This window comes from Typopeltis vanoorti, chromosome 21 (genome assembly GCF_054136105.1).
Source record: "Typopeltis vanoorti isolate ZY-2024b chromosome 21, IOZ_Tvanoo_1.0, whole genome shotgun sequence".
In the NCBI taxonomy this organism is placed as follows: Eukaryota; Metazoa; Arthropoda; class Arachnida; order Uropygi; family Thelyphonidae; genus Typopeltis; species Typopeltis vanoorti.
Window position 1 is genome coordinate 71053554 of NC_143569.1, and position 22714 is coordinate 71076267.

The window sequence follows — 22714 nt, forward strand, 5'->3', positions numbered from 1 at the left end:
AGAACATGAAGAAAAGGAATTTGGTATTGAGGTGAGGCATGGAGATTCTATATCATTCTGTTTTCTGTTACATTAGAAGAGGTCTTTAGGTACATCAATGGAAAAATCTCAATCATTTACATTTTGCAGATGACATTGTTATTTTACCAAAAAAAATAAAGTTGCAGCTCAGGAAATGTTAAATGACCTTGATATGGAAAACAAGTTTTAAAGATTAATACAAGCAGTGCTTTTGGGGCGGGAGCGGTGTTCAATGGTACAGCATACCACCACCTCTGTGTGACTATGAATGTGGTACTTTAGAAGCTTGTAATATTCAGTGATTTTTCATGTTCATTTAGGCAATACATGTAATTATTTAATGAAATTTACATTTTTTTATTAGCTACAGACATAGGTCTGTTGCTAAGATATTTGCTATATTAAACCTGATTTATATTTACTACATAATTTTTATTAAAAAATTATTCCATGCACTTTAATTTTTATAAACATTTGCACTCATCTTATATTTAATAAACTGTTATGGTTAATCTGCTGTTCTTATTCCAAAAACATTATCATGCACCATGACATAAAAAATATCAGTAAATAATTTTTTTATTTTGTTTTCATAACTTTTAATTTTCAGTTTTTCATGCTAGCAAAGAATGAATACTGACACCTATTGTTTTACACACACTGAATATCACTCAAACAAAATTGATGACAAATTAAATCATAGCAAACTAAAACTAGCATTTAATCCTATTAAAATTGTAGAGGACTATTTACCTTGGTCAGTTAGTTTTAAGGAAAAGCAGATAAAGAAAGAAATAGAAGAATCACACGAAAACAACATATTCATTTTGATTATAAAGATAATCTGTTAGGAGATTTGCATGTATGTTTAAAAAGCAAACTATGTAATATGTGCGTTATTCCACTGTTTACCTATGGAAGGTGATGACTAAAAAAATGGACAGGTTGCATGTCCCTCAGAGAACCTTGGAAGGAAGAATCCTCCACATAACAAAAAAGTGACAGAATTAGAAATAATAGAGAGATGACTGGAATAGAGGATATTATGAAGTATTGTAAAGCATGTAAGTGGAAATGGGCTTGCCATATTAGTAAATGGACAGACAAAAGATGGAATTAAACACTGAGTGGATACCAAGTGAAGGAAAGAGAGGGAAAGATCTCGATAGAACAAGATGGATGGATGATATACAATGATTTGACATGAAATGGTGGGCATTGGCTAAAGACAAAGAATTGGGAAGTTAAGGGGAGTTCTGTATCCAGCAGTGGATGGAAACATGCTAAAGAAGATTTACATTTGATTATCATCATTTATTTTTGTATGAATAGAGAATTATGTACACAAATATTCATATAGCAAAAACTCATGGAACTAGTCTACTAGATGGAAAGTTAGCTAGATTGCTCTGTTTTGTGCCAAATTAAATGTCAACTGGTTCATAAGCCTCATCTTCAAGAAGTTTGCTCATGTATTGCCAAAACTGCTTCATTAGTCTTCCTCTGTGTCCATTAAGGAAATCACTCATCTCAGTTAATTTTTTTTAATTGTTTCTGTTAGGGGTCTTTGCTGGCTTTCTTCTTGCCATGTATATCCTAGTATTGTTCAAAGGTATGCTGTCCCAAGGTAGTGATGATATTAGCTGCACATTGAGTAATGATATTCCATGTTATAGACTGGTGCCTTTTTTTTGTACAGACAGACTTTGCTATTTATGGTAATGAGATTGGATTTCCAGATATCAATTAAACTTTTATGGAACTGAAGAGCTTTGTGTTTTCTTTTCACTATGTCAGAATATTGATGTAGGAACCAAGATACTGAAAATCATTTACATTCTTCAAGAATGTGGTCATTTAGTCTATTTCTTTCTGTTCTCTTTAGAACTTTAGTTTGACTGCCAGCCTGATCAGTACTGCATTTTTATGTAAATTATTTAAGTGGTTTTGAGCAGTTTGAATGTTAGTTAATCAATACATAATTTGTAAAACAGATTGCTTATATGGTTTGCCCTACTGAATCTTCGAGAGTGCTTCCTTATTCATTTCCTCTGAGTCTGAAGGTGAGGGGAATGAGTTGGTAAGAGATGGGTTATTTATCAATCTAATTGCTCTCTTCTGTATTGAGCTGAACATTTTGAGGGAGCTTTTAGGAGTTCCACTCTAAATGTGAGAGCAGTATTTGATAGTTGGGCAGATTTGTGATTTGTATAAGGATAACAGCTGTTTCGAGGTGAAGTAACGTCTTGAGTGAAAGAGAAATCCTAGTTTTTTTTGGAAGCTGAGAATGTAATGGTTGTGATGTGGTCATGCCAAGAGCGGCCTGATGTCAGGGTAATTCCAAGAAGAGAAATCTCATCTTGTCTGGAAATTTGAGTGTTATCAAAAATAATACTTGGTAAAATGATTCTTTTTTTTTTTTGTGAGAAATAAGACAGAACTGGATTTTATTAGCATTGAAGTTGATGAGGTTATCTGAGCCCCATTGGAGGATGGCTTGGAGATCAGAATTGAGAGCAGTGGTTGTTGATGTTTTGTAGGTTGAAGTGAGTTGTGTAGAGTAAGGTTTGTCAAATGAAAGGGAAGAATGCAATGTGCTGTCATCTGCAAAACTGTATTGGGTTGGAGGTCAACTGAAGTAGGTCATTAATATACAGAAGGAAGGGGGTTGGTGAGAGAACAGAATCTTGTGGAACTCCAGCATTAGCTGGATGGTGAGAGGATAAGGAACCATCTACCATCACACATAGTGTGTGTGTATCCAGACAGAAAGCTGGCAATCCAACTGCAGAAGTCTTCAGACAGGCCAAATGATAGGAGTTTGCTTAGTTCTTGTATGGTTCTGCTATTGCTTTATTTTCAAGAGTATACCATAAAAAGTGAGAATTTTGGACATCCTTTGTGTATTGATTGAATCAAAAGGTTTTGAGAAATCTATGGAGTTATAAGATCAAGGGACAGTTTTTATCTCTTGCTCCTAGCAACCTTCTAAGACAGTTCAGTAGTGATTGTTTCACAAGTAACCCATGATGTTTGACTAGAAACGGTGTTACATATGGTTCAGTTTGATTTAGAAGCATCCTGTTATAGATTATTGGTGCTATGAAGTAGTGTGATTCCTCCATAATTTTCTGGGTTGTTTAGATTCCCTTTCTTGGGTATTGGTATTATTAGGCATTCTCTCCATTATGATGGAATGTTGGTGTATTACAGATATTTTTTGATTGATTGAATGGTTGTTTCCAAAGCTCATTTCCTGTATGTTTAATAACTTCTGTTGTTATGGAGAAGAAGAATCCAGGCAAAAGCTGATGATAGTGTTGTGTCCCAAGATTCAGTGCTAGGACTACTGTTGTTTAATTTGTACATAAATGATATCGGAAATAATCTGAAAGGAAATACTCAGTTGTTTGCTGATGATGAAAATTAGGTAGAGCAATAGTGAATCAAGGTGATGTAGAGAACTTGCAGGATGATTTAAATAGGCTGTCAGTATGGCCAAACAATAATGGGCGTGGAGAAATGTATAGTTATGTATTTTATGCCGGAACTGTACTCCAGGAAATAGATGAAGCTAGACATTTAGGTTTGGTAGTAAACAGAGTTAAAGCTTAGTGGACATGTTCTCCTTTAAGAGAAATTGAGGTGTGTGGAGTGCAGAAGTTGGCTGATAGGCAAAAAAAAAAGGGGATATGATAGAAACATTTAAGGTACTTAGAGTTTTATATGATTGATGCAGGGTGAAATGTTTCTGCATTTAGCTAGAGAGACAGAACAAGAGGTCATCCCTGGAAGTTGAGTAAAAGTGTGGTTTAGTAGGAGGTGTTGAGGACTAGATTTTTCACTTAGTTGTGAATGATGAAATGGGTTCAAGGAGAGATATGGTAGATTGTCTGGATAAATTGGGTCTTCTACAAGGAGTCTTCAGACTCCACGGAGGTGCGTGTACAATAATAATACCGCCACCTAATCCAGGTGTTTCCTCATTCTTTTGGGTTCTTAGTGCAGTTTCAAATTCTTACATTGTAAAATTGTTACTCTTAATGGGAAGCTCTTTTTGGATTATTTGGATTATTTCTGGTAAGGTATCTGTATTAAAGTTGAATGGTGAATTATTCAATAGTTTTTTTGACGTTGTTCTTCCATAGTAATAGTTCTTCACTTTTATCTTCACATATCTTGCCATTTTTAGCTTTTATTCTTAGTCTTTTGGATTTCCTCTCTTTGATACATAAGAAATTAGCTACCTGTTACATTTCTATGGTTTTATGGGTATTTTGATAGAGTTCTAGTTTTTGACAGACAACCTGTATATGGTTTTCTTTCTCATTTTGAAAGGCCATATATATAATTCATTTAGTTCTTTTAACTGAGTATATAGATTATGCATTCTCTGATTCCTGTATTGCTGCTTAATGCCATTGTATTTCTTGATCAGTTCTTCATTGTTGTGTGTTACCCATTTTCTTTGAGAGGATGAAGTCTTGGTGACAAAAGTTTTTGCTGGTATTTCATGGATTGATTGTACAATATGGACAAAACTCTGGGATAGTTCTTTAGGCATCGAGAATTCCATTAGTTTGTTTTGTAGGGCTTCTTTATACTTTGTTTGTATAGTAGGAAGAACTAGGTCATTCCAATGATATTTGTCATTCTTGTTTTAGGTTTAAAAGCAGTGAGATGAAGTCTTATTATTATATGATCGTAGTTTAGTTTCTCAGCATTTCCAAGTGGTGCGGAACTAACTGGGAGATGTGGCGTAGGTTTAAACCCCCCTCCCATTTGATATAGATAATAAATTACACTGTTTTTGAGCATCTCTGTTTACTATAAGATGAACATCAAAAATCAAAACAAGAAAGGAAACAGTTAAAATGTTATAAAAGATTAGCAATATTATATAGTGAAGAAAGTTTGGATAGAGATAAAAAATGATAAGTAGAATACAAACAACTGAAATGAAGTTGTTTCAGAGCAGTATAAAGGATATACAAGAATAGATAGAATACAAGAATAGAATATGAAATGAGGAACAAATTACAATCAAAGGCAATAAATGATAAAACATAAAAATAATTGGAAGGAATATATACAATGAATGGAAGAGGGGAAACTGTCAAAGTGAGCAATTAAATATAATGAAGGAGAAAATTCATTACTATTATGGGCTATTCCATAGAGTCCTTAGACTACATTGATGGAGGCCTTAAACATCATGACAAGCACTATCATACTTTGAACTCATTCACAGTCATGGTACCCACAACAGACTCTGGCACCCTTTCCACTCATTTACCACTCTTCAAGCAAAAAATCTAGTCCTAACATCATTGCTAACTACACTTTACTCCGTTTCCAGAGATGACCCCTAGTTCTCCCACCGCCAGACCTATTCTGAAAAATTTCCTCTGTATTAATCTTATAATAACCCTTTAGTATGTCTCAATCATATCACCCCTTTTCTGCCTGTTGATCATTTTCTGTAATCTACAAATCTTCAACCTGTCTTCATAAAGTTCATTCCATAGACCTACTACTATCTTGGTCACTCCCTTCTGGATCCTCACTACTTCCTCCTCATCCCCAAGAAATCCAGGTGATCAGATCTGCACAGTCAAGATGGGGGTTGTTATTCAAGACACTATAAAGAGATATAATAACCTGCTTGTCTCTGCTCATCAGGGTATTGTTCAGTAACCAAGTAATCTGATGAGCTACTTTTGCAGTATGTGCACTAATTCCCTCAAATCCCTGGTTTCATCAATTTCCCAGAGTACAGTTTCATCAATGTGGTACATAGCCAGCGATCTTTTCATCTCAAAATGCATTACCTTACACTTTACCATGTTAAACTGACATCCATTTGCCCAGACTGTCAATCCCTCCAAATCATCCTGCAAAATTTTAACATCTTTATTAACTATTTTGCTCTGCCCCAATTTTACATCAGCAAACAACTGAATAGTTCCTCTCAGATCCTTTTCTGTATCATTAATGTACAAATTAAATAGTAATGGCCCAAGAACAGAGCCCTCTGGCATGCTACTACTCAGTCTTTCTTCTGATTACTCCTGAATAAACTACTCTCTGATATCTCTTCATCAACCACCCTCTTATCCACTTCACCAACTTTATATCCACCCCCCATGACCTGCAATTTATTAATTTGAATTCCACAAATGCCTTTGCAAAGTCCAGCAGTATCACAGTAAAATTTATTTACCATATTTACTTGAATATAACTCGCCCTTGTGTATATCTCACATCCCTGATTTTACTTACGAAAAAAGAAATTAAAAGTTTCGCATATAGTTTGCATGTTATGGCAGTTTCAGATATTTTGAAATTCAGTTGAAGAAAATCAGCATTTAAACTCGATGATCATCGTCTTGCCTTTGTCATTGAGCCATGTGATCTTTTGTTAATACCACACCAGTCATATGCATAGAGATGGAAGCAACCTGTAGAGGAGATGTGGGAGTGAGAGCATTAGCTTCTACTCGATCTTGGATTGCATGGGAGGGGATTAAGATTAAGAGACCAACATTAGAACTGATGTGCAACTGGATTTTGAGAGCTTGGGACATGATTTCGCTAAAAATAATTAATTTGATTACAGAAGCATTATCACTAAATGATTCATTCAAATATATCGCATGATGAAGGTGAGCGGTCGATCCCATAAATAATGCTGATAATTAAAATTTAAATGCATTCATTTTATAATTGTGAGCAATTGTAAATTATAATGAATATTGAGGATTTAATTATAAACGTCTATTTTTCCTGAAAAACTTTAGTTTCCAAAAATCCCCACATATATCTTGCACCACCATATTTTAACTATAATTTTAGGGAAAAAAGTGCAAGTTATATTCAAGTAAATATGGTATAAAACAGGAGCAAGTTATTGAGGTACAACCTATCCTTCACAAAACCATGTTGCTCTTCCCCCCCATATAGTATCCCCTTTCTGTAAAAAAATAAATTTTAAAAAAATGCTGTTACAGGGAGACCTAAGAAGAAAACTTGGTTTATTACTATAGTTATCATGTAATTTGTTGTTTTGAAAATATTTTGTATTTTGCATGCCTAAATAGGTTTATAGCGTAGATCTTGAAAGAAGATAAAATGGAGGAAAATGAGAGGTTGATTTAGGTTTGAAACTGGACTCCAAATAGAAACTGGGCCAGTAATTGATTTTGTTTTGACAGGCTTAAAGAAAACTGGAGGAATGATGGAAAACAGCGGAATAGAACCTGTTAAAATACCTATAGAAAAGACTGTTCATCAGATTGTCTTCCTCTGGATAGCATCAAGAATTTTAAGATTTTTCATGCACCATCCAAAATATGAGAATAGTATTCTAAAGTTGCGTGGATTTGTTTGGGGTTAGCAGCTAAGTAGCGTCTTGAGCTGAAAAGGATTCTCAGTTTTTTAAAGAGGAAGCTATGGTTGTGATGTGCTAGGAAAGTCTAAAGGTGCAATTTAGCTGGAGTAAAAAAAATGTAAATAAAGGTCACATGGGAAATCAGGATAAGGTTAATGGAGAGAGAAAACATGCCAGACAATGTAAGTAATTTTAATAGAATTAGGATAAATATTTTTAAAATTAAGGGTTAGGTTAAAATAAAGATTTAAATGGCACATCGGAAATAAGGATAAAATTGAAAAAATAAAGTATGTATATACACAATGGTACTAGCATGCTGTAGGTTCCTAAGTTTTCATGGACAGTATTTTATATTAAAAAGCAAATTTTTTTTGAATTTATATGCAATTATTCAGTATATTGATTTTGCTAGTTCATTCATGATCAGCAGATATGAAAATGTTGTGAGGGGTTCTATGCAATTTCATTGATATAGTCATTTTTATAGGTATTACTAGTTATAGAATACACTGGCTTTCTATATATAATGGTATAAGAACATATAATTTTATTTTTTTGTGTATTCTCTCAGTTAAACATTTTATTTATTCATGTAGAGTTTAACACTCTGTAATTTGTTTTGCTAGATTCAGTTCCTTTATATTGACTCGTAGATTCCCAGGATTGCAGTCATGAATATGTCTGATGATCTTGACGATAAACCTCCTGCTCCTCCAGTTAGGCTGACAAGTACTAGGTAATAATAAAGTTTGAAATAGTAATTAAGTAATAGATTAAAAGAAATGTTAGCTAGACATAATATTTTATATGTTCATAATGAGATGACTGAATTTTTGCTACTAGAAACTAGTGTTTCTTTACACAGAACAAGCTGACCAGAGAATACATATACTGACATATTCGTATGTTATGCTTTCACACTAGCCTACACGTTTTGCCGTGTAAGCTTCCGTAACCGATAATCTCGTGGAATAGGTTGGTTACTCCTTATTCCCGGTGATATCCCATGTTTGTCGAAGTGTGTGTTCAGGGGTCAGTTTGCCTGCTTTGCAGGAGGAAAAACCCCAGGATAAGTTGGGGGGGGGGGGCTGCTGTCCATGCCCAAGACCTGCTAACTTGGCTATGGCTGAGGAAGATCCTTAAGCTCCTCACGTCACTGACAGGAATTGAACCTAGGACACTCCTTCCCCAGGCATATGGTTGCAAAGCTTGTAAAGACAGAGATTGTAATCACTATGCTAACTGCATGGACAATCACCCTACCACAGCAACTAATTTAGAAAAGAACAGGCCCTCATGCCTAACATTTACTTAAATTAACCCATTGATGCATAAGGGCCTCATATGAGGACACATAAAAATGATGTCCTCAGATGAGGACATTTTTAACATATACAGGGCACAAATTTAGCAAAATTAATGAATTCGTGGTAATACTGTAAGATTAAATGGTACTGTATCATCATTGTAATTTTTTATAAATGAATATGCTGGCCTGGTTGGCCAAGTGGGCAGCGTATCCGCTCGCCAGCAAAGGATGCGGGTTCGAATCCTGCCGTGGGCATGGATGTTTGTGATTGTCTGTGAAAATGCTAGTGGTGGTGGATAGTAAATAGTGTTGGGATGATGTGGTTTGATGTAGTTAGAGGGTTGAGTGGTGAAGACAGAGAGTTGTAGAGCAAGTGACCTCCCTCAATGAGTCTGGACCTCCCTGGAGGTGTCAAGTAATAATAATAAAAATTCATGCATGAGAAGGTTAAAGATGAAATGTGACATTAACTAGTTTATTCTCAACTATCTTTCCCTAAAGTTTTAGGCTAAATTGCTTATCCCTCTCAAGTAACTTTGTTTCATATAAATCTACATAATGCTTTGAGAATTTGGTTAATCCTATCTATCACGTTGTTTGGACAATTTGCATTTGTTCTGGCTGGTTAGTTTACTTTGCAGAATGATAAAAACTTATCTTTCAGGAGGAGAAACTTTTACTGTATTCATATGAGACTGGTTAAACTTTTGCTTGAAAAGTTCTTATCTGATCTTCATCTTAAAGGGGATTCAAACCCAGGTCTTAGAACCAAAGAGTGTTCTTGCTACCAGTTGTATTGAGGCTTGTAGTTAATGCCTTTTAAAAGAAAGTTGTCAGATTATTAATGGGCATTTGATCATCTTTAGAGCTAGGGCCACAAAATGAACTCCTTTAGTTATGCATGTTTTGTCACAGTACTCACTGCAATAATGTGAATCTTTTTGCTTCATTCAAATTTCTTCCAGGTTTGTTAAGATAAAATCAGCAACTTAGATGAAATTTTGACTACGGTAATCTTTCAATTATCTGAACTAAATGAGAAATTATTTTTCTGGTAGGATAATTGAACGTACAGTTGTATTCTCTGGTTTCTTATCCTTGAATCATGATTTCCTGCTGTCCAACTATCCAAACAGTGAGGTCATCTTCTTTGGTGACTTTAATGTCAACATTGTCAGTTGCCACTAAAGTTTTCCAATTTTACTGGCCATTCAGGAGGAAAAGTTATGTATTTGCTGCAAGTGATGACTTAATGCAAATTGTTCATGTACTAAGCCAAAATGTTAGACAATTCTCTGCACTCATCCAGCACTTGAGACCTCTTCATAACCAGTTGTCCTTCCATATATACCACTGAAGTTGTTTCTCCTCTTAGCAACTCGGATCATAATCTTGTACAGTTCAATTTCTGGCAATGCATCCTTTCCTCAATTGCACTCAATTTAATGTTTTTTGGCCATACAACAGTGGCAAGGTGGATGACATCCTCAGCTTCTTCTCCTGTTTCTGCTTCCTGATCCAAATACTTGCTCTAATTGAATTATGGAAGGTATTCTGGCTCTGCTTAAAAGTTTTATTCCCATTTGCCAAGGTATACCTTGGCAAATGGGAATAAAACTTTCTTATTTCAAGAGAAATAAGAAAAACCCTCGACACCGCAGAGGGTAAAAGGAAGATGAGATGAAAGTCAGCTTTATTCTCAGCCTATATTTGAAGCCTAACATTTGCATAACACTCATTCATCTTCAAGGCCCACTTTTCCTAACTGGGTTGTGGGACAGCAGCTGCAAGAGGAACTTCCAGTGATCACGACCCTTCACCACCAAGCTCAGGTGTTCTGGTGGCACTCCCAAATGTGTCCACCCAAGGTTTTGGATATAATCTATCCAGTGAGTCCTTGACCTTCCATGTGGCCTCCCACCCTCTGGCTTGGCAAAGAGGACCTGCTAGGGGAGCCTCTCCTGTGACATTCTGACCAGGTGCCCATACCAACGTAACTGTGATCTCTCAACATGGAGAAGCAACTGTTGAATATTGAGGATTTCCCGAATTGCAGAGCTTCTGATGCTGTCGAGTCTTGTCAGCCCCGCAACCCCCTTGAAGGAACCTTATTTCAGCTGCTTGTATTCGTGTTTGCATTCTTTCGGTTATTACCCAACTCTTATGACCATAGGTGAGGATGGGAACATAGACTGTATTGAAGACAGCTAGTTTTGCCTTCTGGCTTAACTCCCACTTCATTACTACCGAACAGCCAAGCTCCCGCAATATTGTGCTTGCTGAGCCAGTATCTAGCTCTTCGTTCCATTTTCCATCATTCGTGAATATGGACCCAAGATATTTAAGCTTCTCCACCTGCCTCAGTGGGACTCCACTCACATGTAGAGTGCTCTGGTATGGTTGTCTTGAGACCACAAATGTTTTAGTTTTGGCCACACTGATTTTCATTCCGGCTTCTCCACAAACAGCTACAAACCTATCTGGGGTCTGCTGGAGGTCATCTGTGGAAGAGCTAAGCAGAGCTAGGTCATCTGCAAAAAGCAGATGTCCAATGCTATATCTTCCAATTATGACACACTCACTGCTCCTGCTGTGCCTATCAATCCAGTCCATAAATATTATGAAAAGGAGGGGTGACTGAACACACCCATGGCAGAGGCCAACAAAGCCTGTGAAAGGTTCAGACATTGTGCTGTTTACCCCGACACAAAACTCCTGGCATTCATACAGGAACTTGATGGCAGCTAATAGTTGGCCATCTACTCCATACCCCTGTACTACTTGCCAAAGTTTATCCCAAGGAACCCGGTCATATGCCTTCTCCAAGTCCACAAAACATGTGTAGACATTCTTGGCATATTCCCAAGATTTCTCAAAGACATGCCTTAAAGTGAAGATTTGGTCAGTTGTGCTTCTACCAGGACGAAAGCCACATTGTTCTTCCTGGAACTTTGACTCAACTATGCTCCTGCACCTTCTTTCTAAGCACCTAGCATATACTTTCCCAGGCAGACTGAGCAGAGAGATGCCACAATAGTTGCTGCAATCTCTCTGGTCTCTCTTTTTGAAGACTGGTATTATTATGCCTGTCTGCCATTGCTTTGGTGCTCGCCCAGATATCCAAGCAGCATGACACACTTGAGTCAGCCAGAGAACCCCGTCTCAATTTAAGGCTTTTAGCATTTTGGGCCGAATTTCATCATCAACAGCAGCCTTGCCTGATTTTATTGCTAAATGGACCTCTTCTACTGTGAGACTAGTCATTGCCCTGATCTGCACCTGTTGGATCTCCACAACTGCAGGGCCACCTGGGTTAAGAAGGCTCTCAAAATATTCTTCAAGATATCCTTCTCGGTTGTTAAAAGGGCACCATCAGAGGCATTAATTGCCCTTGCTGTGCACGATTTCCTCCCTCGAAGATGGCAGATGGTAGGCCAGAATACTTTGTTTGCTGCACAGGATGAGTCTAATCTTTCTCCAAAGGATTCCCAAGCCTTCTGCTTTGCTGTCTTTACTGTCTTAAATAACACTCATTAATAAATCTAAATGTGACTTCAAAATAGTTACACAGAAAATTGGCTCATGTACAAATAGTAGTTGTGCTTTCTGGTCCCTTGCAAAGGCCATTGTAAGCAACTTCAGTCCATCTATGCTCCATCTCTCCCCCCTCTCCACACACACACACACGCACACACAAATGACACTGCTGTAGTAGCATCTAAAAAGAAAGTTATGCCCTCTGTCATCATTCTTCTCTTCAACTCCTACATAGATGCTCAAGGCAAATCATTCACATCAGGAAAAATGCACTGAATTATTCCTGTGGCCTTTTGTTAGAATGATATTAGATGAATCTTGAACAACTTAGATGCCAAAAAAGCATGATGTGCTCATATCTGCATTCTGTTAAGCTTAGCCGACATCTATTCCCCCATCACATGAAAATAAACTCATTATCAGCTGATTCCAAAAATAATTATTTTTTTTGGCCTAGTGCTGTTTAAAATATTGAAGATAATCAATAATCAGTCTTCACATGGAATACAAAATCAACAACCACCATTATAGATTTTGCCACTCAAGATTACAGCAGATATCCATGCTTATATCACTCACCTGTGGGTAAGTACTATAGAATGGTTTCTCCAAAACCTCTTTTAGTTGTACTTGATATTTCAAAGCAGTTGATAGGATTTATATAAAGAGCTGCTTAGCATTGCCATCTGGTAGTCTGTCTTCCACCCTTTGTAACTGGATAGTCAGTTACTGTATGTGATAGTGGACGGTGTTCTCAATTGGGTGAGGGCATCGTAGATACCTTCAGTGCTACACCAAAACTGTATTACTCACAAAAAAGCTCTCACAGTTCATCTTTATCAGATCACTCTCCTTGAACTTACCATTTCCTCTAGCCTTTTCCTGCACAAACACATCTTTAGCTTCTACAGGTGCCATTTATATAGCTACTACATTTGTAGAAATCCCAAATCTTCCCAACTTTAGAATGCAAATTGCATGTTTGGTGTGATGATGATACTTCAAAAACTTACCTAAAAATTGCTGCTTGCAAAATTCATTTGATGTTGTCCAAAGGAGGATAGTTTGGCTAATTAATAATTCTTGCTTCATCAGTTCACTTCAGCAGTTGTTTCTCATATAGTCTGTTTTTGTTGAAAATGAACAGAGTTCATTTTCAACAGTTTGGTGAAAGTGACATCCCCCCCCCACATGCTATGCTTACAATTACACAAACACCAGCAATTACAATTACATAAAAACACCTGTCAATAATGGCTACATAATTAAAAATTAAAGATGCCAAGAAATTATAGTCTTGGTTTCATCCTTTATCCAAGCGTGTGAAGTCACTTCATGACTGGGCTACTTGTATATAGAGGCTAATGACCTCACATCAGTTGTCTTAGTATCCCATAATGCAATGCACGTATGTCAGAAAATCACTATCCAGACCAGTTTAGACTTTATTGAGGTCTCATCATTGGCTAATTTTAAAGTAATGCAGAAGTCATATTTCCATATACAAGTAGCCAAAGGTGTCTGTCACACCTTATTACTAAAATATTCTGGATTAGAATGCTAAGGCAACTGATGTGAAGTCATTAGCCTCTCCATATGAGTAGCCCAGTTGTGTAGTTTGCACTTCACAATTCACATGCAAACTTTGTTTGCTAACACTTGGATGAGGGATGAAACCAAGAATATAATTTCTTGGCATCTTTAATTTATAGTATATCCAAATGAAAAAAACTTTCAGTGGCTACATAATTATAGAGAAAAATCTGTAGCTTAGTTGATTTCAATGATGTCCTTTGGTTGAAAGATCAGAGTTTGAATCTAGTCTAGGATATGAATAACCTTTCTCAGGGTTTTTCAGTTGAAGGTGAGTTAACTGGTCTCATACTGAGGTGATAGGATTTCTCTTTCTGGAAATTCTGGTATTTCATCATGCAAAAACAGGCAAGCCAGCCAGAACACATACAGTTAACAGCCACCACAATACACTATGCAGATAGCTGCCCTAGCAGAGCAGTAATTAGGTTTCAATGAAGTCAAGTTACTTGGCTCTGATAGGCCAGTGAATATAACATATGAGGGAAAATGGGAACTGGGAAAAATAAAAACCATGATACCTGAAAGTTATATCTAATGTATTTCTTTGTAGTTTTCTTTTTTACATGTGTTTCTTTAGAGCTATTAATAAGTTATTCGGTAGATATAATCACAGATTAATAAACATAATTCAGTTTGAATATAAAAAATTATCTAATTATTTAAAACCAGCAGTAATAAAATGCAAATGAACTTTTTTATGACATTCACACTCACTAAAGTTGTTAACTTTTAACATCATGGATAGACTAAGAAATAGAATCAAGCTGCCTTCATGTCACCATAAAGTTATTTGTTTAACATTTATTATAATTAGTAGCAGTTATATAAGTGCACTCCAAGTTTAAAGGCTTTTTTTTCCTTAAAAAAAACTTTTTTTTTGTGAAGTGAAAATAAGTCCTTTGTTCACAGTTTTTATTATCATTATTATGATTCTGGCCTCCATAGAGTCAAAAGACTCATCATGGGGGGAGGCCCTTTCTAGAAAACACAGTATCATATCACTTCTTGAACTCATTGATTGTGCCTTCCACCACTCTATCAGGCAATGCATTCCACAGTTCGACTGCCCTCCATGCAAAGAAACCATTCCTCACCCTCTTGCTCACAGCTTCCTTTTATAACTTCCAGGGAAGGCCCCTCGCTCCTTCCCCCTGTTCCATCAAGTAAAATAACTCTCCAGTGTCAACCCTGTAACTATCTATGAACAGTTTCAATCAGTCTCAGTCATATCACCTCTCTTTCTTCTGTTTACTAAACTCTGCAGTCCACATTTTCTCAGCCTATCCTCATAATAACATTGTACAGTCCTGAAACTATCTTTGTTATCTGATTCTGTACCTTTTTCACAGTTAATTTATCACCTTCAAATCCTGGGGACCAAATCTGTGAACAAAAGTCCAAGTGTGATCTGATCAATGCTTTATACAATGGGATGACAACTCTTTATCTCTGCAGGTCAGCATCCTTCTTAGTATTACAGCAATCTTCTGGGTTACCTTCACCACCTTTACAATATGTTCCCTGAATTTCAGGTTTCTATCAATCATCACCCCCAGATATGATGTCTTCCCTACTTCCTCCAGTACAGCTCCTCCAATGGTTATCATGCTATTCATTATTAATGCTCTTCTATTCAGCTCATCATTATCATACCTGGGCAACACGCACGCGCGTGCACACACACAATCTTCCCTCTTTGAGTTTTCTTCTGTACGACTTCAAGCATGAATCTCAGCTCTCTCGCCACCTGATTCACACTGCCTCTCAAGTCATTCGTGCCCACTATCACAATCATCTCATCCACCCTTTCACCCTGCTTAATTGCCATAGCTACACTTTCTATCATTCCTCCAGGCAAACTACTCAGGCATCCTATCTTGCACACCACGGATCATCGAGTCTCCATACATCACACCTCTTACCACTCTGTTCCTTGATCGTTCACTACATCCCTCACTCTTTCTCCTCTAATACTTTCTTTGTTTGTTCCCCTACTTACCTCCCATTCTGGCATTTCTCTATCCTTGGTTCCAGCACTCTCTCACCTTCTCATTCCCTCTCTTGTACTATTTCTATTCTCTCCTCTTCTATCATTCCCATAACTCTCTCTCTCCCCTACTCTGATTCTCCTTGCAATCATTTTCATTCACTTAATCTCATCTTTCACACTTCTCAACTTATGTTCACAGAAAAAAGAAAGAAAGAAAAAGCAGAATTCAGGAAAAATTGGAAGTAGTCCTTATCACGGGAAAGTCTATTAGTCCTGATGAAGAATAGGTTCAAAATATTACAGTCAAGACAGATTGTGTAGCATCACAATATTTTAGTTGTTAAATGTTTTTGTGATTCTTTTGGAGTTGAAAGCTATAGTATATGGCTGTTGCTTATTTGATCAGAGCTATTTTGTGTGGCAATTTGGCCTATGTTCTTCTGTTTTTTATTGAGGATTGGAAATTATAATATATCTCCTCCTACTGGAGTCATCAACTGGGATAGATTAATATTGAAGGATATCTAGTACAGTGTTGCCTTGCAATTCGGCGTCCTGCAATTCGACAGTTGAATTTTGCAGGCCGGTGCATGCGCATGCATGGAATTATGCAATGTCATTTGTTATTTGTCATTTCTTGTTGGGCTGCGTTGGTGTTTGCTTGTGTTGTTTGTGCTATTTTCAATTCTGCATTTTTCAGAAAAGTAAAAATTTTGTGCATTTCAAAGTTGTTGTTTGCTATTGCTGTTATTATGTTGAAATTTAAGAATGGGTCCAAAGAGAAGTGAACAGAGCAATAATTCAGGAAAGAAGCACCTGGTTGAGCATAGAGAAGAAGAAAGAAATTGTAGATAAAGTGCAGAAAGGTAGAACAATTACAGATTGTCTCAGTATTTCCCGAAGAAGGGAGATACTGAGACAAGGAGTGATGAGAGCTTGGTCCACCTTTGCTCGGAGTTGCCTGGTGTTGCACCACTTTACCTCAGTCCTGAAGATATTTTCAGGTGCAAACTTTGTTTGCTTACACTTAGATAAAGGATTAAACTAAATTTATTATAGTCTAACCAAGTGCAAAATAAACTTCCAACATCTTTCTCTAAATCCAGAGTAATTCAATAATAAGGTGGTACACCTGTTGGCAACTTGTATAGGTAAATATGACCTCTCCTATTGCTTCTGCCTTAGTATCCCCACATTTGGGTCTGGTTCCCACTGATTAGACCTCAATATAGGTCGAAACCGGTCTGGGTAGTGGTCCTTGCCTTAATGCATAGCAGTATACATGTCTTCAAGGAGATGTGCTTTGCATTTGGGAGATACTGAGACAAGGAGTGATGAGAGCTTGGTCCACCTTTGCTTGGAGTTGCCTGGTGTTGCACCACCTTACCTCAGTCCTGAAGATAGTTTCAGGCACAAACTTTGTTTGCTTACACTTGGATAAAGGATTAAACTAAATTTATTATACTCTTCAGATCCTCAGGAAAGAGGAAACTAAGAAAAAAATTTTGCCCTTGTGTAAACCTTATCCAACACTGGATAAACTAAGTGTATTAGCATGGCTGAGTATGCTGAACATATTAATAATAATTTGCAATTTGTTGTAAATAAGTTTTGCATCAACTTTTAATGCCAGTTTTTATAATTAGGAAAGATTCAGGTAAGAAATGGTCTTGTTATATATTAAAGATATCGAGCATTTTAAATAAAACTTGGTTTTAATCCTATTTCCCAAGTAAGCAGACAAGTAAATCAAGTTTGCACCTGCACGTAGTGCAAGTCAGGGCAACTCGTGGAAAAGGTGGAATAAGCTTTGATCACTATCCTTGATATTTACCCTTAATGCAAAGCACATCCCCTAGCAGAGATGTATGATGCTATACATTAAAGGCAAGGGCCACTACCCAGACCAGTTTCGACTTTTATTGAGGTCTCATCAGTGGGAGCCAGGCTAAAACCTTGGCATTTCTTTAGCATGGTTCCCACTGAGACCTCAATAAAAGCCGAAACCATTTAGGTAGTGGCCCTTGCCTCTAATGTATAGCATCATACATCTCCGCTAGGGAATGTGCTTTGCATTAAGAGTAAATACCAAGGATAGTGATCAAAGCTTATTCCACCTTTATCACGAGTTGACTGGACTTGCACTATGTGCAGGCGCAAACTTGATGTACTTGTCTTTTTGCTTACTTGGGAAATAGGATTAAAACCAAGTTTTATTTAAAATCGCTTGGTATCTTTAATATATAACATACCCAAGGTAAAAAATTTACTAATGGTCTTGTTAGCTTTGGTCAGAAGTTTATAAGAATATAAAACAATTTTATTTATTGACTGTTCATTATCTGTTTCTACATATGAAAGATGTGTTAATGAATATCTATTTTCATCATTAAAAAAATGAATTAGCAAGATTTTATTTTTACAATTAAATCTAAGGAGTTACATGAACCACAGGTTCAGAATGCCACTAGGTATTTTCACTTCTTTTGCAAAATTTAAATGTTGAACGTACTTAGTGTTTAAAACAAATTTCATTATCCAAATGATTATTTATAGTCTTTCGAAACTTCAGTTTCCTTTTGTTGAAAAGAACTGAGCATTGAATTCTCTCTCTCTTTGTAAGATGCAAATAACTTTCATAATACCTATCAACTGAAATTGAATACACACATTTAGATCCAGTTGCAGACCCAGCAGATTGTACAGAAAGAATTAACTATATTAATTAATTTCTATAGATTTCATAACTCACTTAGTCTAATGCATTAAGGAGAGGAGGATATGAACTTTGAATTAGATGGATTTTGGTATTAAATTGATTTATTAATGTTTGATGTTTCAAAAGTTTGAAATTATGAGTACCAAGTGTGGTAATACATATTGGGCTTAAGAAGCAATTTGGTTTAGTAAAATTTTTTTATCTTTGGGGATAGTTATAAGGACATTTGCTCATTTTTTGACTTTATTGTTTAATACAGGGATCCTGTAGTTCCTGTTGATATGAAACCACTTCCTAAGGAGCCAGATTGTGAAGAAAAAAGGAAAGTAAAATTGAAATCTTCTAAAAGTAAGAATAATTTGAAACAAACTTTATTAATGTATTCTATGTTGTTTTAAATTTCATTATTAGTCTATTTTCATATTATCAAATATTAATTAATGATACTAATATTTTAATGAAAAATAATTCATCTCCGTTGTTTGTTGAATTTTGAAGAGCCACTGTAATCACCATAATCTTAATCATTTTGCTGTTTCAGACCATACCTGAATAAAATCAAGCATTCTATATTTTGATAATTCTGGGCTGTCCATTTGAGAATGCAAGTGATATTTTTACATATTCCTGCTTATGTTCAAAGTTTCTTCATCAATTTCCTGATATATACCTTCAAGGAGTGTTCAGGTTAATGTAGAGAACAGCACTACATGATTAAGTTTATATTATTATTAATCTCTTATCAACAATTTTCCTCCAAATTAGTCTATTACTTGTCAGCTTTCCAATATTGTCATATCTAACATTTTGTTCTTCTAAGAACAAATCCACCTAGTCTTCCTCTGGGTTTCTTTCCTGGCATCAAACACCTGTTTTGATAATCTTTCTTTAATCGTTATATTTAAGTGGCCATATCACCTTAGATTATCTCTGCTCACATTATTTAATACCAACAATTTCAAGTTCCTTCCTGATGTCTTCATTTTAATGATTCTGCCTTTGATGACATCTGTACACTTCTAATTTTTCTCAGCAATCTCATATCTTGGTCTCTAACACTTTGATCTAATGCTTTATTTCTAACCAGACTCGAAGATCCATAACTTAAAATTAGTTTGAAAACTTTTATATCTCCATACTTAAGTATTTCAGGTCAAATGTCATCTATTCCAGCTCTCTTTCCACATTTCAGGTTTTTGGTAGCATTTTCTCCTCAAGTATTAATATGTACTCTTGTTTGCATTCCTCTTGAAAATATTTTTACTGCTGTTGTTACTGGTTGTCTCATTTAACAGGCTTTCAAAGTAATTACTCCAGACATCTAGGATATCCTTATCTTCAGTTTTCATGGCACTGCATTATCTTAGATTCCTTTTATGGTATGGCTTCCTCCATTTCTAGACTTTTTTCAATAATCTTCAGAATATTTTTCCACCATCCTGATATTTATTTTCTATATTCTTACTGAAGTCTTCCTGTTACTTTTGCACATAGCTTAGCTCTTACACTTTTCTCTGTATTCTTTTAGGCCCTCTGCCAACTTTTTTGCTGGGAACCTTCGGTATGCTTTTCTTCTCCAGGACTGCTTCTTTAACATCTTTTGTCCACCATGGTGTTCATATTTATATATCCTTGTAGATAACTTCATCACATTCCTCCCTAGATGAATCAGTGTTTCTTTGTCTTTTTTTTCTGAGTTTCATATCAGATTTGTTATAGCATTTGTTCAATCTTTTCAAAAAATCCTTAGTCCTTGTACTCTATTTTTTTAGAAGTATAACATCATGAATAAAGTAAAGCAATTTGAGTATCTCCAGTTTTAATATCAGATGTCATGTTACTTTCCTTCATGATGTGATCTATATAGATGATAAATAACAGTGAAGATAGTGTGCATTCTAGTTTTACACCTGATTTGAGATTAAACCACCTTCCTACACCACCTTCAATTATTATGGCTGAATAATTACAACTTAAATATAGATTATTGCTTTGTATAATATTCCATTTAACTAATATAATTGGAGTGTTTTAAAATACTTCTTGGTACTTTATTTATTTCGTATCCAAACACAGTTGGTACAGTAGTAAGTAATTGGTACAACATTATTTACAACAAATTAGGATACATTACAAATGAGAACAGCTTAAATTTAATAGGTAAATTATATGGGAAATAAGTAAAATATGAAGGAAAAAAGAAACTGTACATAAGTGATATACAATAAATATGGTCAGATATTTCTCCAGTATCTTGTGCAATCAACTGCTCTTTCTGTGCAGGATATAACATTCTCTTTTGTGCAAGGTGATTGAAGAATGGGGAAAGAAAGAAAGAAAGAGTGTTCCATAGACTGGGTTATCTCACACTCACAGTTATCTGGTTCAGTGAGGTAGCCCCATTTGATGAGGTTTTGTTTGCAGCATTCTGTCACTCATAGTCGTAGTGTCTGTAGAGGCTTTTCCAAGTATTCAAGTCCAAGTGGGCACCACATGGAAGATGTTCGGCTGTTGGAATACCAGTATTATTCTCAAGTATATTGCAAACCATTGTTGAAGTCTTGTCTCTGGAGGGTTTTTAGGTGGTTCAACACTTGCTAGAAAGCTATGTCAGGATCTTAGTTTTTGGAGCACTATAGTCTGGCTAAATAGTGGGTGGCATTCATCATTCATTTGTCCACTTCTTTCGTCAGCTGAGAATGCAGATCTCTGAATTGAAGGGGGGATGCAATACCAGCCGAAGTATCTTTATTTATATGCCTTTTTTTATATATACCTTATGTGCCTTTTCCAGATCTGCAATAAAGATCTTTGTTATATTGCTGTTATTTCTCATCTGTCTGTCTTAAAGTAAAATTTGATCTTAACAGTTTGTATCTCATTGGAACCCAGTTGGATCTTCCTGAAGTTTCTATTTCAGTTTTTCTTAGCCTCTTTTCAAGTATGCTTGCATATTTGAGAAGTGTGTGGACCACACAACACCTTGCAACACTTAGAGAAATTCCTCTATAATTCATTCAGTTATATTTATAACAAGTTTAGTTTAATCCTTTATCCAAGTATAAGCAAACAAAGTTTGCGCCTGGAGTATCTTTAGGACTGAGGCAACTCGTGATAAAGGTGGACCAAGCTCTCATCACCCCTTGTCTCAGTATCTCCCATAATGCAAAGCACATCTCCTTGTGGACATGTATAATACTGTGCAATAAGGGAAGGGCCACTACCCAGACTGGTTTCAATCTTTATTGAGGTCTCGTCAGTGGGAGCCTGACCCAGAAGTGGTGATACTAAGGCAGAAGCAATGGAGAAGTCATATTTACTTATACGCGTTGCCAAAAGGTGTACCACTTATTATTAAATTGCTTTGGATTTAGAGAAAGATGTTGGAAGTGTTTTTCTGCTCTAAATCCAGAGCAATTTAATAATAAGGTGGTACACCTTTTGGCAACTCGTATAGGTAAATATGACTTCTCCGTTGCTTCTGCCTTAATATCTCCACTTCTGGGTCTGGCTCCCACTGACGAGACCTCAATAAAGGTTGAAACTGGTCTTGGTAGTGGCCCTTCCCTTAATGCACAGTATTATACATGTCCACAAGGAGATGTGCTTTGCATTATGGGAGATACTGAGACCAGGAGTGATGAGAGCTTGGTCCACCTTTACCACGAGTTGCCTCAGTCCTGAAGATACTTCAGGTGCAAACTTTGTTTGCTTACACTTGAATAAAGGATTAAACTAAATTTATTATAGTCTAACCAAGTGGGGGAAAAAACTTACAACATCAGTTATATTTATGTTTTTATAGATGGTACTATGAGTACTGCCATCTTCTTGAGTTTAATCTTCAGATGCTGCCTTCTGGATTATCCACTGCAGCTACTATAAAACTATCATTTCTAATTAAATGTCATCTACTCTAGCTACTTTTCTACATTTTGTCTTTCCTTGAAGTGTTGATATACATTCCTGATTTTTCACATTTCAAGTTTATGGCATTTCTATCTCAAGTTTTAATATGCATTCCTTGATTACATTCTTCATGAATATTCATTTGAATACTATTCTATCATTACCTGTTTCATTTAAGAATCTTTCCAAGTAAATTATATATATATTGACTTAACACATGAGAGGTCATAAAACAGCAGC

The 22714-nt window shown here is 36.1% G+C and overlaps 1 protein-coding gene across 5 annotated transcripts in view; it reads left to right on the forward strand.

The window, feature by feature from the left end:
• Positions 1 to 22714, forward strand: part of Pak (serine/threonine-protein kinase PAK 3-like protein) — a 392921-nt gene that overhangs the window by 86844 nt on the left and 283363 nt on the right. For all 5 annotated transcript variants that reach the window (XM_090410869.1, XM_090410868.1, XM_090410867.1 and 2 more), the window contains 2 exons: positions 8041 to 8150; positions 18825 to 18913. In XM_090410869.1, the coding sequence (XP_090266995.1) occupies positions 8086 to 8150; positions 18825 to 18913 (154 nt within the window). In that variant the 5' untranslated portion in view covers positions 8041 to 8085. The remainder of the gene's footprint in view (positions 1 to 8040; positions 8151 to 18824; positions 18914 to 22714) is intronic.